Below are 13,277 nucleotides of genomic sequence, written 5' to 3'. Positions count from 1 at the left end.
AAGATTCTCCACCGGAAGATAACAGTGTGAATCTTTGAAATGTGTAATGGCAAACTAAACAAGTGACTGATGCAGAAATTGATTTATTTGTATTTATTTCAACTTCTTTAGTGTAATTTCCTTGGTATCCTGTTTGGCTTAGACTTAATTGTTGGTAATGGCTAATTAAATTCAAAAGTTGTTGTGACTACCATATGTTTTCTTATTGGTGCTACAGCTAGTGCCCAGAGGACTTTCTGGTTAATTGCCTTTCTGCCTGTGCCTCCGAGTAATACAAGATGTCTTGTGCTGGTTCCAGTGGGCCATGATTTCAAAATGTTACATAGTTAAACATCAGCTGACGAGGTTTTACTTTCATGTGAATAATACTACGTGCAGACATTTGAGGTGCACATATTCTGTCCTGGGGGGGGGGGAGGGGCGTGGGGGGGGGGGGGGGGGTAATGGTATGGCAACAGGAAGGGCATCTCTTAAATTAATCATGCCAAATTCATTTGTAACCATGACCACTCTGTGCCAACATGGAAAAAACATGCAAGAAGAAGAAGAAGAAATAATAATGTAACTTTTTTGGAGAGAAAATACTGAAATGAGTACATCTACAGTCTCAAGCCAGTGATTATCCACCAACAGCAGTACCATCAAATGGGGTGATTTCGGATGGTTTTGTCATTATTTGGATTGTAACTTTCGAATGTATTGTTAGATTAAATTGATTGTTATGGAAGTGGTAGGGTATATGTCTAACGAATAAAATATCCCAGAACCAGAAAGTGTATTTGTAGGTATATTTATCTGAGGCAGTTAAATAAAGTGTCCAAAGTCACCCCATGGATTGGTGTGATTTCGGACACATGCGTTTTTTAAATCTCTGTCCGAAGTTACAGTATATAGAGGGTGAATTCGGACAGCTATTGCCTCTTTTTAAAATTCTACATGCATTTTATTTGATTTTGGTGGCATTTTACACATTTTAAGGTAGCCCGGTGTTACGAATAAGTGTAAGACATGATATGGATCAAAAGGGATTAGGCCCATGGCGTGAAATCCACCCTTTATGTTTTCCTTGGAGTTTGCTGGAAGCTTAGTCAGTGTCTGCTTCAGAAGAGACAGGAAGGCATCCTTGGAAATGGTCCCACGAGTGTGTTTCTTCCAATCAGGCTTAGTCAGTGTCTGCTTCAGAAGAGACAGGAAGGCATCCTTGGAAATGGTCCGACGAGTGTGTTTCTTCCAATCAGTTAATACAGCTCGCCACGCTGCTTTCATTGGCCTGAAGAAGCTTACACCGAGCAGTTGGAGGAGGTGCGTGCTATTGGGGGTGCGGGGGGGGTGGGGGGGGGGGTGGGGGGAATGAATGGTCAAAGCAATTGTAAAGAACTAGTCTTCAAATAATGGCAGGTCAAAGCATCCACTTTTGTTCCTATTGAAACGGGTTCCTTGCGGTCCACCTTCTTGCCACGTGTCCCACAAATGCTCTGATTTTTAAAGGACATACGAGGAAGCAGTTTACAATCAGCACTAGCTGTCATCATTGTTGAGACACTAGATTTTGATGAGTTCATCACTTTTTCAGCGTGCTTACTGCCTCATTTCATAATTATCTGCTGCTTACCTGGATCATCTGACATGTTGGTTTCATCATAGTTGATCATGTTGCTAGGTAGGAGATTTTCCAGCTTTGCCTTGATATTGGAGGAAAATATCATAACAGTCTCTTTGTTCACTTCTACACGAGCTCATTTAATACTTTCGCTTAAGTGAATGGAAAGATTTTCTGGCTGTCATTTGAGGAATAAATGCACCTATTCTTCTCTTGGCAACTTATTATGAAATTTCTTCTCTTTTCGGCCAGAATTATCAAGGTAGCCTTTAACTAAATATCTAATATCCAATTTAGTGAAGGGAAATCCACAATGTGCAGCCCTCAAGATACCTTGCTTCAACATTTCTTCTTCTTCTTTATTCAGCACTGGCTGTCCTCCCATTTTTTTCGGATGTGCTTCCTGCACTTTATTTTTTAGGGTTGATTTAGGTATACCATACAAATCACACGCTTTTCTGTACAATAATTTACCACTCTGAATATCACGAACTGCTTTATCTAACAGTTCTGGGTCATAATTACACCATACTGTAGCACCTCTCCTGCTTTTATATGTTCTTGGCATTGTCTGAAATCACTCCACACAGTACACAGTTTTACAAAAACCATCATTATTTTGTAACCTTGTACGAGAAACTCGACAAACGTGTACAGAAATTGTCTCAATGGTATTAGCTACTGAGTGCATTGACAATTATGGTTACAATAACTTCCTGCTCTGCGCAACAATAGAAAGTTTCCACTTTACGATAATGCATGCATTTTTGACGCTGAGACTGTTCGTCAATTATTCACCTGGGGAAACAATTGACGCAAAATAAAAGTTGTGGAAAGCGATAAATGCAATCTTGCACTTAAAATAACTGGTGCATGGACGTTAAAATAAGTAACTCCTTGTTTCTATGCAGTGGCAAAGAGCAAATAAGTCATACTGTCTGAATTCACCATGGTGTCCGACATCACCCCCGTTTGACGCTACTGTAAAAATGAACTACTTAATAATAATGTTACTAATGATAGAAGATATACAAAAAGTTCTGTTTTAGTAATAACTTAATTGCTGTCTATACAATCCATAATTTTATTGACAAAATGTTTCCTCTAAGTGCTTCTTAATTCCTTTTCAGTCATTTTCAAGATTATTCAGCAGCTTATTAGAAGGAGAACAAAAAGTGAGCACTCAATGGTTACAGTGTATTTTTCTCTTTAGCCTGGTGTGGGGATTTGCATCTACATTGAAAGGTATTCACTCATTTTAGTTTCTCAACAGAAATTTTGTATATTTAAACTACAAACTGATTGTACTTATTATTTGAATTATGACAATCAGAAAACAAAGAAGCAGATTGGCTGGTCTTAAGCTGAAGTAAAAATAGATTTAAAACTAGAGTTGCCTGACTGGAAGCACTAGTTGCAAATAGTTTAGGAGCATTGATTGATTTATTCCTGTTAATGTTATCTGTTAAGTATTATCCAAATTTGTAATGTTTAATTGCTATACATGCCATGCTGAAGTAGTTGATGCTTATGGACCGATGCTGATAAGGAATGGAGGCTGGGAGAAACTAGTATTTGTAATTCCTCCATTGTAGGATCTATTGGCTGAAACGAGGAAAACACAGGTTGAAAATTTTAGATTGAAATACAAGTGGGATCTTTTCTGCTTCTGTATTAGAGCAGTGTTATATTAGTCTAGTGTGATAGTCAGTTTAAAGAAAAGTATTAACAGACAATAGAAAGAGCAAAACAGACTAAAAGGTTTACAGGCATACAAAGGTGCACACATGTTTAATGAGGAATCACAAATGTGATTGAAACTGCAGAGTGCTGGAAAGATCTCAATAAGAATCATATTGTTGCATAAGTAGCACTGTTTTCATAGCCTGACTGCACTAGCAATACTGGAAAAGACCCTTTCTAGGATAATAATCAAAGTATAACTGTAATAATGCCCCCCCCCCCCCCCCCCTCATACCCCACCTTTTCCTTATTGGATTAGTTGGGTTGAATATTTTAGATTTTGAGACAAGTGGAATTTTTTCTGCTCGGTTAATAGAGCACTCCTAAATTAGTCTGGTGTGATATTCAATTTAATGGAATGTAGTAACAGACAACAAAAAGAGCAAATACAGATGAAAATGTTCTCCAGAAGTATATGTGTAGCACACCAGCTTGGAGGTAGCAGGCAGACAGCACACCACACACTGATTCTTGAAACTGGTCTGAATGGGCAAGAAAGATGTGATAAACCAATATATACCTATCTTTATTGTTGTTATTAACTGCCATAGAGACTGATGGAAAACAGGTTAACAATACCGCCCAGAGGAAACACTTGTAAAAGATTATTTTTGTATATCTATTAGACCTTGTAGCCATCATTCCTGCTTATGTAATCCCCTTGCTAGTATATGTTGACATCTATCTTGTTCTAACTGTCTTCTGTTTTCAACTTTTTGTTTTAGTTGTAAAGTGCAAACCTAATTTTTGTAGCCTCTGGTGCCTGTTTGATAGCTCATCAGACTGTTGATTTAAAGCTGAACATCTTATTCAGTATTCGATAGTGTCTGCTGGCAGGGGCTGGGGATGAGCTACTCAACATCATAGTTTAGGTTACACTTCTCTACACATTTTAATTAGCCTCAGAGTTATACTGTTTGCAGTCTGACCAGTTTTCTTATTATGTGAAAATATTAGCACATGCAATCAGGTCACCACTCACAAATAACTAAGAATTCAATGGGAGAATTTCTCATATGAATCCAGCAGAATTTCTCATATGAATCACAAAGTTATTAAAACACACATTAATGAAGCACTGTCCAATAACCATAGGTAGATCAAACAAGGCACTAAGCAAAATAATGAAGTGTGGCGCAAAGTGCTGTCCACATTTACATAAAATGACGTGGTTCACATACAATATTGGCTTGTGGAAATCTGTCAGATAACATTACACTGCAATGGTTCACATAGATTACTTTATTAAAGGTCACCACATTGAAAAATAGCTCATTTGAAAGACAATGAAAATGGCAATTCAAGCCTCCTACCATCCTTGAGACAATTCAAACTATATTCCTGCTCATAGCTATAACATGATCAAACATCGGGAGAATAGGTGTTACATGCTTTGTTAGCTCGACTGGGACCGTATTATTTCTTGTATTATGCAATGATTTTAAAGACAGATAGGTAAAATTATGCTGCTTAGAATAGGTCATAAGAACTGATACAATTTTGGTGGACAATAAATGTGGTAATCTAGGAATTTAGAAAAATTTGTGGAAATACTTTGTGCATCCGCATTGTAATTAACTGACTTATGAGTACAAGTGCCATATTGACAATTATTTTACGTGATGGTAAATTTTTGAAAATTTTAATTAATGACTTAATTAATCTGTGGGAGGTGTCATACAACTTTGGGAGGGGGGGGGGGGGGGGCTGTGGGTGCTGGTGGTGAAAGGGGGGGGGGGGGGGAGAGAGAGAGCAACAAAAGTACAGTGTCAAGTTCAGAATCTAAGCCAGAAGGGAATATCAGCAATAGAAATTATGATTGTATGTGCTGATCTTCTTTTGAGCATGGCAGAGAACACACATAATTGCACAGCATATCATAGTGGAAAGAACATATTTTATTTCTGATGGAATTATGTTTTCCTGGAGACGTACAGTTAGCACAACTGCGTACTGAGCAACTTCAAGTCCTGGTTGTGGCACAGATTTTAATTCAATTCTTCAGCTTGTATTGTTATCGAAGATAAAGTTGAGATGCTTATGTTTTCATGAAAACTTAATTCCACCAAATCTATAGATAACCTGTGCCTGAAGTACAGACAGGATATCCCCATTATGTGCAAACCTGGGGTGCTGTTCCAATTTTGGAGAGCTTTGGCAATGCTGCTGATGTAAGAAGGGGAAAATTGGCTGAATGTGTTAATTGAAGTTTGTGTTTGGGAGGGTGTTGGACTGTGGTAGTCCAGACAGGTGTGCTAACCACAATGCCACAGTGGTATAAATCCACTACATCACTGTAGCATTGTGGTGGCACATCTGCCTGGTTAGCAGGAGACTCATGTTCAAGTCCTGGATGTGGCACAAATTTTAATTCATTGCTTCAGCTTCTATCCTTATAGGAGATATTTTGTTTTGATATGACACACCAGCTTCTATCTTTATTGAAGATATTTTGTTTCGATGACACACATACAGGGCCCCGAAGCCCACCATTTCAGCACATAACAGAAGCAGCAACATATCAAAGATCACACAAGAAAGATTGTCCACATCCCTGACAGGTATGGAACTTTCAGTGGTAATTATCTTTTAAGTTAATTTGTTTCATGCAAATTAAAATTATTAACCTGGAGTTGGGATGGCACTCCTTACAATGAATGGTGCCGCTAATTTTACAACTCACACAATGTTTGCAAAGTCTTATGATAGTAAGAAGTTGAATAACAAGTATTTTCTGATTACATGTTTTAAGTGAAAACTAATTATACTGTTGGATTCACTGCAATGAAAGTAAATTGATTAGTAACAGGTTTTGGTGGAGCAAAGATTAATTGAAAGTTTCAAGTATTTCTCTACGTGTCACATACATACAAAACACATAACGGTATGATAATGAGTAAAATTACTGGAAATAAAAATTCTTAATCATCAGGATTGGGAATTGTAACACATGGAATAGTTTTAACTTGCTGTGTCTCATATTTCATTCATTTATTTGTCTGTAACACCTGTTATTAATCATCTCTTCCCCTATATCTTTTCATTTGCAGTAATTTATGTGGTCTCAGCACTTTCTTTTCAGTAACCACTCCTTTTCTTCACTGCCTTTTATTTTCCTATATCTTTTATTTTTCAACATGCCTGTTTGCCCATCACCTGCCTACCATATATAAGGCCCTTAGCTATCTGCTCTTATTGATTGATACACGAAGTTTTTCAATAATCTCTGTTTTGCTTATTACCCTATCTTTGAGTTCTCAGGTTTTAAAATCTCATCTGGTGCATTCACCAGCAATCAGTCTTTCATTCACATCCCATCCAGGAATGCTCCCCTGACCCAGGGTTCTGTGTGACTTTTCTATAACTCTCGCCATTTCATAAACCTCATCCATCCTTTTCTTTCATCCCTTTTCCTTTCCCTTCAACCCTGGCACTGGCTTGCACACGTGGGCTTGCACACCTGGATCTCTGTTGTGGAATCTGTGTGGGTCACTACACCCCTTTTCCCTTGGGGGAGAAGCATCACCGATTCCCCAGGCAAGGTGAGGATGACTCCACTGTGGAGATGGTGTCTACGTCCATGGAGTCTGCGGAGGTAAGAGAGGAGAGCAACTTCCTGACACCAGTGATATTAGAATATGAGGCTTGAAGAGCACCCCGATGCCATTCCGCTGGAGCACAAGATGATGAGATTGGTGACAGCCAGTCCGAGCCAGGATCCCTGGAAACATTCAGTGGCAATGTGGAACACCACAGCAGGCTGAGGACATGCAGGAGACATCAAACTGGTGTGGGGCATGTCCACCAGCTGGAGGGGTGCCGGAAGCTATGAAATTGTAGGCTCATTGGGCAGAGGTGCTGACGCAGGTGGAAGAGGAGACTGGGATGCTGGCACAGCATTCAACAGCTGGGCACCAGCGAAGGCAGTGGTGCAACCAGTACAGAGGTGGAGGAGGGGGGGATTCCCACCCAGACTTGGATCTGATTTCATTGGTTCTGAGCCTCCAATCTAAAGAGTGTAGATGCAGTGGCCATTATGTCTCATGATGACTGCCGGTAGCCAGCGGGGGCACCAACCGGAAGCAGGTGCCCTCACTGCAGTACCTGGAGGAAAACTCAGTAACCTGAACATGATGGCAGGTGAGATCCTAGACAGAGGAGCTGGAGCAGCACACTATGCTGGTGCCCGTGGAGGAGGTCAGCTGTAGAGGGCTGCAAGAACCAATAGGAGTCATCTGGTAGGCTGTCAGAAAAAAAAACTGTAATGCCTGCAGACATTTTTTTCATTTGGGTCTTAAAGTTATGAACCGTGAACTCAGTTTCATCTTTAGATTGGTGGTGAAAGGGAGGGGAGTGAACATGGTGAATGCCTTACCACAGAAACCTTGAAATGCTTGAGACAGGAACTGAGACCAGTTATCAGAAACAAGAGTAACGGGTAGACCTTCCACAAAAAAAAATTTTTTTGGGAGAGCCTGGATAGTGACTTCAATTGTGTGGAGAAGCACTGGACCATGCAAGAAAAACATGAAAACACATAAATGACAATTAGCCAAACACATTCAGAAACAGGCCCACAAAATCCACATGGATGTGTTCCCAGATCTGGCTTGCTGCAGGCTGTGAGGAGAATTGAGTCTTGGGAACCACATGTTGACTAGTGCACTGGGGACACACAGCAACCAATTGCTCCAGCTCCCTGTCAATGCTGAGCCGCTACACATGCCTGTGAGCCAATGAAACACTCGAGTGACCCTCATGTAACAGTTATAAACCTCCTGCAATGAACACCCAGGACTAACCACTGTGGGAGGTGCATCATGCCTGGAGAGAAGGAGGACCCTGTCTAAGACTGAGACATGAAGATGCAAGACAAAGTAGTTACGACATTTATCAGGCACCTGTCCCACAGGACAAGAAGACCAACCCTGATGGATGAGATGGACTACCTGCTTGAGGTTGGTGTCAGACGCTGTTGCCTTGGTAACTTAGGCGTTAGTGATCAGAAACCCACCTACCCTGTGGGAGTAGGAGATGTTGTTGTTGTTGTTGTTGTGGTCTTCAGTCCAGAGACTGGTTTGATGCAGCTCTCCATGCTACTCTGTCCTGTGTGAGCTTCTTCATCTTCCAGTACCTAATGCAACCTACATCTTTCTGAATCTGCTTAGTATATTCAGAATGGGGAACAGTAAATATTGACAATTTTTCCTCTTGGGATTTAAAGAGGATTACTGGTTTGCCAGTGCAAAGAAAAGTTAATATCAGATCCATGGGTCCTGGGCAGAGTCATGTATACCCCAGGGAAACATTCTGAGTTAATGGGCAGAGTGACGACCATCGGATCCCGAGTTGTTTTCGGTGTTTCTTCCAAAGTAGTTTTCCTGCACCAAATTCCTTGTAAATCTTAAACTATTCTGTCATCTATTCCTAAAATTTTAACCTATCCAATAATATTATTACCTAGAAAATTAGCTATGACTACAACTTAGGAGAATCACAGAATAAGAATGAAAGTGATCTCTAGACATGAAATAATCGGAATAAGAATATTATGTCTGTGGAAAGTATAATGTAATGTGACTAACTGAATGACAGACTGTAGTGTATAATTTTCTATTTTGTATAGAATATTTTATATCTTTTATGATCTGTGATGTAGATGGGAGGGTTTGTATCAGTTCTGAAAGGGATGTGTATTGTGGATAAAAGAATGGTTTACGAGAACACATAAATCATGACTAACACTAAACACACACCACACCTTTCAAACAACTCTCACAAGTAAGTGTGACTGATTCTTCACCATTAGCCATTTCCATAGGATTGCTAAGATTTCCTTCGGGGTCCTCAAGGGTGAAGGTGGGAATGTCCATTCTGTAGGAGACAGTTTAACACCAAACCTCCTCTGGGGTCTCACTCAAGTACCTGAGAGATAGGGATGCTGGTGAAGGAGAGTGGGAAGTGTTTACTGTCTTTGGGGCTATCTTCTTTCTCTTCTTTGATCTTAGCAACCATTTTTTTTAATTTCCTTTCTTACTTCTCATGTGAGGACCTATACAGTTTTTCCCTCTTTTCATATTCATCTACTTCCATCAGAGAAGTCCTTCCTGGTTTCTGTGGTTTCCAATAACCTACATCTTATCTTCAGATAAGAAGGCCGAAGAATCAGACTACATGAACACGCATCCGCATACACACAAAACTACATTATACACAAACATTAAAATTACAGACTAGAAAATTGTTGTGATGCCAGGTATTGTGGGGGAAAGAATACGTCTACATAGGAAAACATACACCTATAGGTATATAAACACTATGACGGTTCTACAGAGCCTATTTATATAACAAAGATGATGTGACTTACCAAACGAAAGTGCTGGCATGTTGATAGACACACAAACAAACACACAAAATTCAAGCTTTCGCAACCAACGGTTGCTTCATCAGAAAAGAGGGAAGGGGAGGGAAAGACGAAAGGATGTGGGTTTTAAGTGAGAGGGTAAGGAGTCATTCCAATCCAGGGAGCGGAAAGACTTACCTTAGGGGGTAAAAAGGACAGGTATACACTCGCGCGCACACACACACACACACACACACACACACACACACACACACACACACACACACACATATCCATCCGCACATACAGACACAAGCAGACATATGTAAAGGCAAAGATTTTGGGCAGAGATGTCAGTCGAGGTGGAAGAACAGAGGCAAAGAAGTTGTTGAATTACTGGTGAGGTGTGAGCGGCGGCAACTTGAAATTAGCGGAGGTTGAGGCCTGGTGGGTAACGAGAAGAGAGGATATACTGAAGGGCAAGTTCCCATCTATGGAGTTCTGACAGGTTGGTGTTAGTGGGAAGTATCCAGATAACCCGGACGGTGTAACACTGTGCCAAGATGTGCTGGCCGTGCACCAAGGCATGTTTAGCCACAGGGTGATCCTCATTACCAACAAACACTGTCTGCCTGTGTCCATTCATGCGAATGGACAGTTTGTTGCTGGTCATTCCCACATAGAAAGCTTCACAGTGTAGGCAGGTCAGTTGGTAAATCATGTGGGTGCTTTCACACGTGGCTCTGCCTTTGATCGTGTACACCTTCCGGGTTACAGGACTGGAGTAGGTGGTGGTGGGAGGGTGCATAGGACAGGTTTTACACTGGGGGCGGTTACAAGGGTAGGAGCCAGAGGCTAGGGAAGGTGGTTTGGGGATTTCATAGGGATGAACCAAGAGGTTACGAAGGTTAGGTGGACAGCAGAAAGACACTCTTGGTGGAGTGGGAAGGATTTCATGAAGGATGGATCTCATTTCAGGACAGGATTTGAGGAAGTCGTATCCCTGCTGGAGAGCCACATTCAGAGTCTGATCCAGTCCCGGAAAGTATCCTGTCAGAAGTGGGGCACTTTTGGGGTTCTTCTGTAGGAGGTTCTGGGTTTGAGGAAGTGGCTCTGGTAATTTGCTTCTGTACCAGGTCGGGAGGGTAGTTGCTGGATGCGAAAGCTGTTTTCAGGTTGTTGGTGTAATGGTTCAGGGATTCCGGACTGGAGCAGATTTGTTTGCCATGAAGACCTAGGCTGTAGGGAAGGGACCGTTTGATGTGGAATGGGTTGCAGCTGTCATAATGGAGGTACTGTTGTTTGTTGGTGGGTTTGATATGGACGGACGTGTGAAGCTGGCCATTGGACAGATGCAGGTCAACGTCAAGGAAAGTGGCATGGGATTTGGCATAGGACCAGGTGAATCTGATGGAACGAAAGGAGTTGAGGTTGGAGAGGAAATTCTGGACTTCTTCTTCACTGTGAGTCCAGATCATGAAGATGTCATCAATAAATCTGTACCAAACTTTGGATTGGCAGGCCTGGGTAACCAAGAAGGCTTCCTCTTGGACCCATAAATAGGTTGGCGTACGAGGGGGCCATCCTGGTACCCATGGCTGTTCCCTTTAATTGTTGGTATGTCTGGCCTTCGAAAGTGAAGAAGTTGTGAGTCAGGATGAAGCTGGCTAAAGTAATGAGGAAAGAGGTTTTAGGTAGGGTGGCAGGTGATCGGCGTGAAAGGAAGTGCTCCATCGGAGCGAGGCCCTGGACGTGCAGAATATTTGTGTATAAGGAAGTGGCATCAATGGTTACAAGGATGGTTTCCAGGGGTAACAGATTGGGTAAGGATTCCAGGCGTTTGAGAAAGTGCTTGGTGTCTTTGATGAAGGATGGGAGACTGCATGTAATGGGTTGAAGGTGTTGATCTACGTAGGCAGAGATACGTTCTGTGGGGCGGTCGGGATGATTGGGTTTGTGAATTTTAGGAAGAAGGTAGAAGGTAGGGGTACGGGGTGTCGGTGGGGTCAGGAGGTTGATGGAGTCAGGTAAAAGGTTTTGTAGGGGGCCTAAGGTTCTGAGGATTCCTTGAAGCTCCGCCTGGACATCAGGAATGGGATTACCTTGGCAAACTTTGTATGTAGTGTTGTCTGAAAGCTGACACAGTCCCTCAGCCACATACTCACGACGATCAAGTACCACGGTCGTGGAACCCTTGTCAGCCGGAAGAATGACGATGGATTGGTCAGCCTTCAGATCACGGATAGCCTGGGCTTCAGCAATGGTGATGTTGGGAGTAGGATTAAGGTTTTTTAAGAGGGACTGAGAGGCAAGGCTGGAAGTCAGAAATTCCTGGAAGGTTTGGAGAGGGTGATTTTGAGGAAGAGGAGGTGGGTCCTGCTGTGACGGAGGATGGAACTGTTCCAGGCAGGGTTCAATTTGGATAGTGTCTTGGGGAGTTGGATCATTAGAGGTAGGATTAGGATCATTTTTCTTCGTGGCAAAGTGATACTTCCAGCAGAGAGTACGAGTGTAGGTCAGTAAATCTTTGACGAGGGCTGTTTGGTTGAATTTGGGAGTGGGGCTGAAGGTGAGGCCTTTGGATAGGACAGAGGTTTCGGATTGGGAGAGAGGTTTGGAGGAAAGGTTAACTATTGAATTAGGGTGTTGTGGTTCCAGATTGTGTTGATTAGAATTTTGAGGTTTTGGGGGGAGTGGAGCTGGAAGTGGGAGATTGAGTAGATGGGAGAGACTGGGTCTGTGTGCAATGAGAGGAGGTTCAGGTTTGCTGGAAAGGTTGTGAAGGGTGAGTGAGTTGCCTTTCCGGAGGTGGGAAACCAGGAGATTGGATATTTTTTTGAGATGGAGGGTTGCATGCTGTTCTAATTTGCGGTTGGCCTGTAGGAGGATGCTCTGAACAGTCGGTGTGGATGTGGGAGAGGAAAGATTGAGGACTTTTATTAAGGATAGGAGTTGACTGGTGTGTTCATTGGCTGAGTTGATGTGTAGGTGAAGGCTTAGGTGGGTGAGGGCAATGGATTGTTCAGTTTGGAACTGGTATAAGGACTGATGGAAAGAAGGGTTACAGCCAGAGATGGGAACTTTAAGTGTGAGGCCTTTGGGGGTAACGCCAAATGTCAGACAAGCCTGAGTAAATAAAATACGGGAGCATAATCTGGCTAGGGCAAAGGGATGTTTGCGGAGGGAATGTAAATAAAACTTAATGGGGTCGTTGTGGGGATGTTGTGAGGGTGACATGGTATTAGAAGGTGGAAAGTGTAACATGAGGCTGAAATGAAAATGAAAATAAAAATATATGGGGAGAGATGAAGGTGAACTAGAAAGCAACTGGAGATCTCGTGTGAAAAAAGTCAAAAAAGTGTTGGTTAAAGCTGAGCTATGTTGATCCTGTCGTTAACTTCGGTTGGTAAACAACTGTATTGTTGTATATATCCAATTTAGGGTAGTGTCTTACAGAAAGCAATCAAACAAATAAGATCATTGGTCACTACGGCATTCCAATCTTGAATGGATGGTATCTGGTGCATGCATTATATCGTATGACTTGCCAAGTGCAGAGAAATTGTATGCAAGCACCTCTTTGAAAATTTC

General features: G+C 41.9%; 1 protein-coding gene across 1 annotated transcript in view; it reads left to right on the top strand.

Moving 5' to 3' along the window:
- The window catches only part of LOC126163202 (dynein axonemal heavy chain 3), a 1,221,238-nt gene that overhangs the window by 522,330 nt on the left and 685,631 nt on the right, over positions 1-13,277 (top strand). The window contains exon 30 of the mRNA XM_049920156.1: positions 2,731-2,845. Within this exon, the coding sequence (XP_049776113.1) occupies positions 2,731-2,845 (115 nt within the window). The remainder of the gene's footprint in view (positions 1-2,730; positions 2,846-13,277) is intronic.

The sequence above is a fragment of the Schistocerca cancellata genome, chromosome 2 (genome assembly GCF_023864275.1).
Source record: "Schistocerca cancellata isolate TAMUIC-IGC-003103 chromosome 2, iqSchCanc2.1, whole genome shotgun sequence".
NCBI lineage: Eukaryota > Metazoa > Arthropoda > Insecta > Orthoptera > Acrididae > Schistocerca > Schistocerca cancellata.
This window is presented reverse-complemented; position numbering and strand designations above follow the sequence as displayed.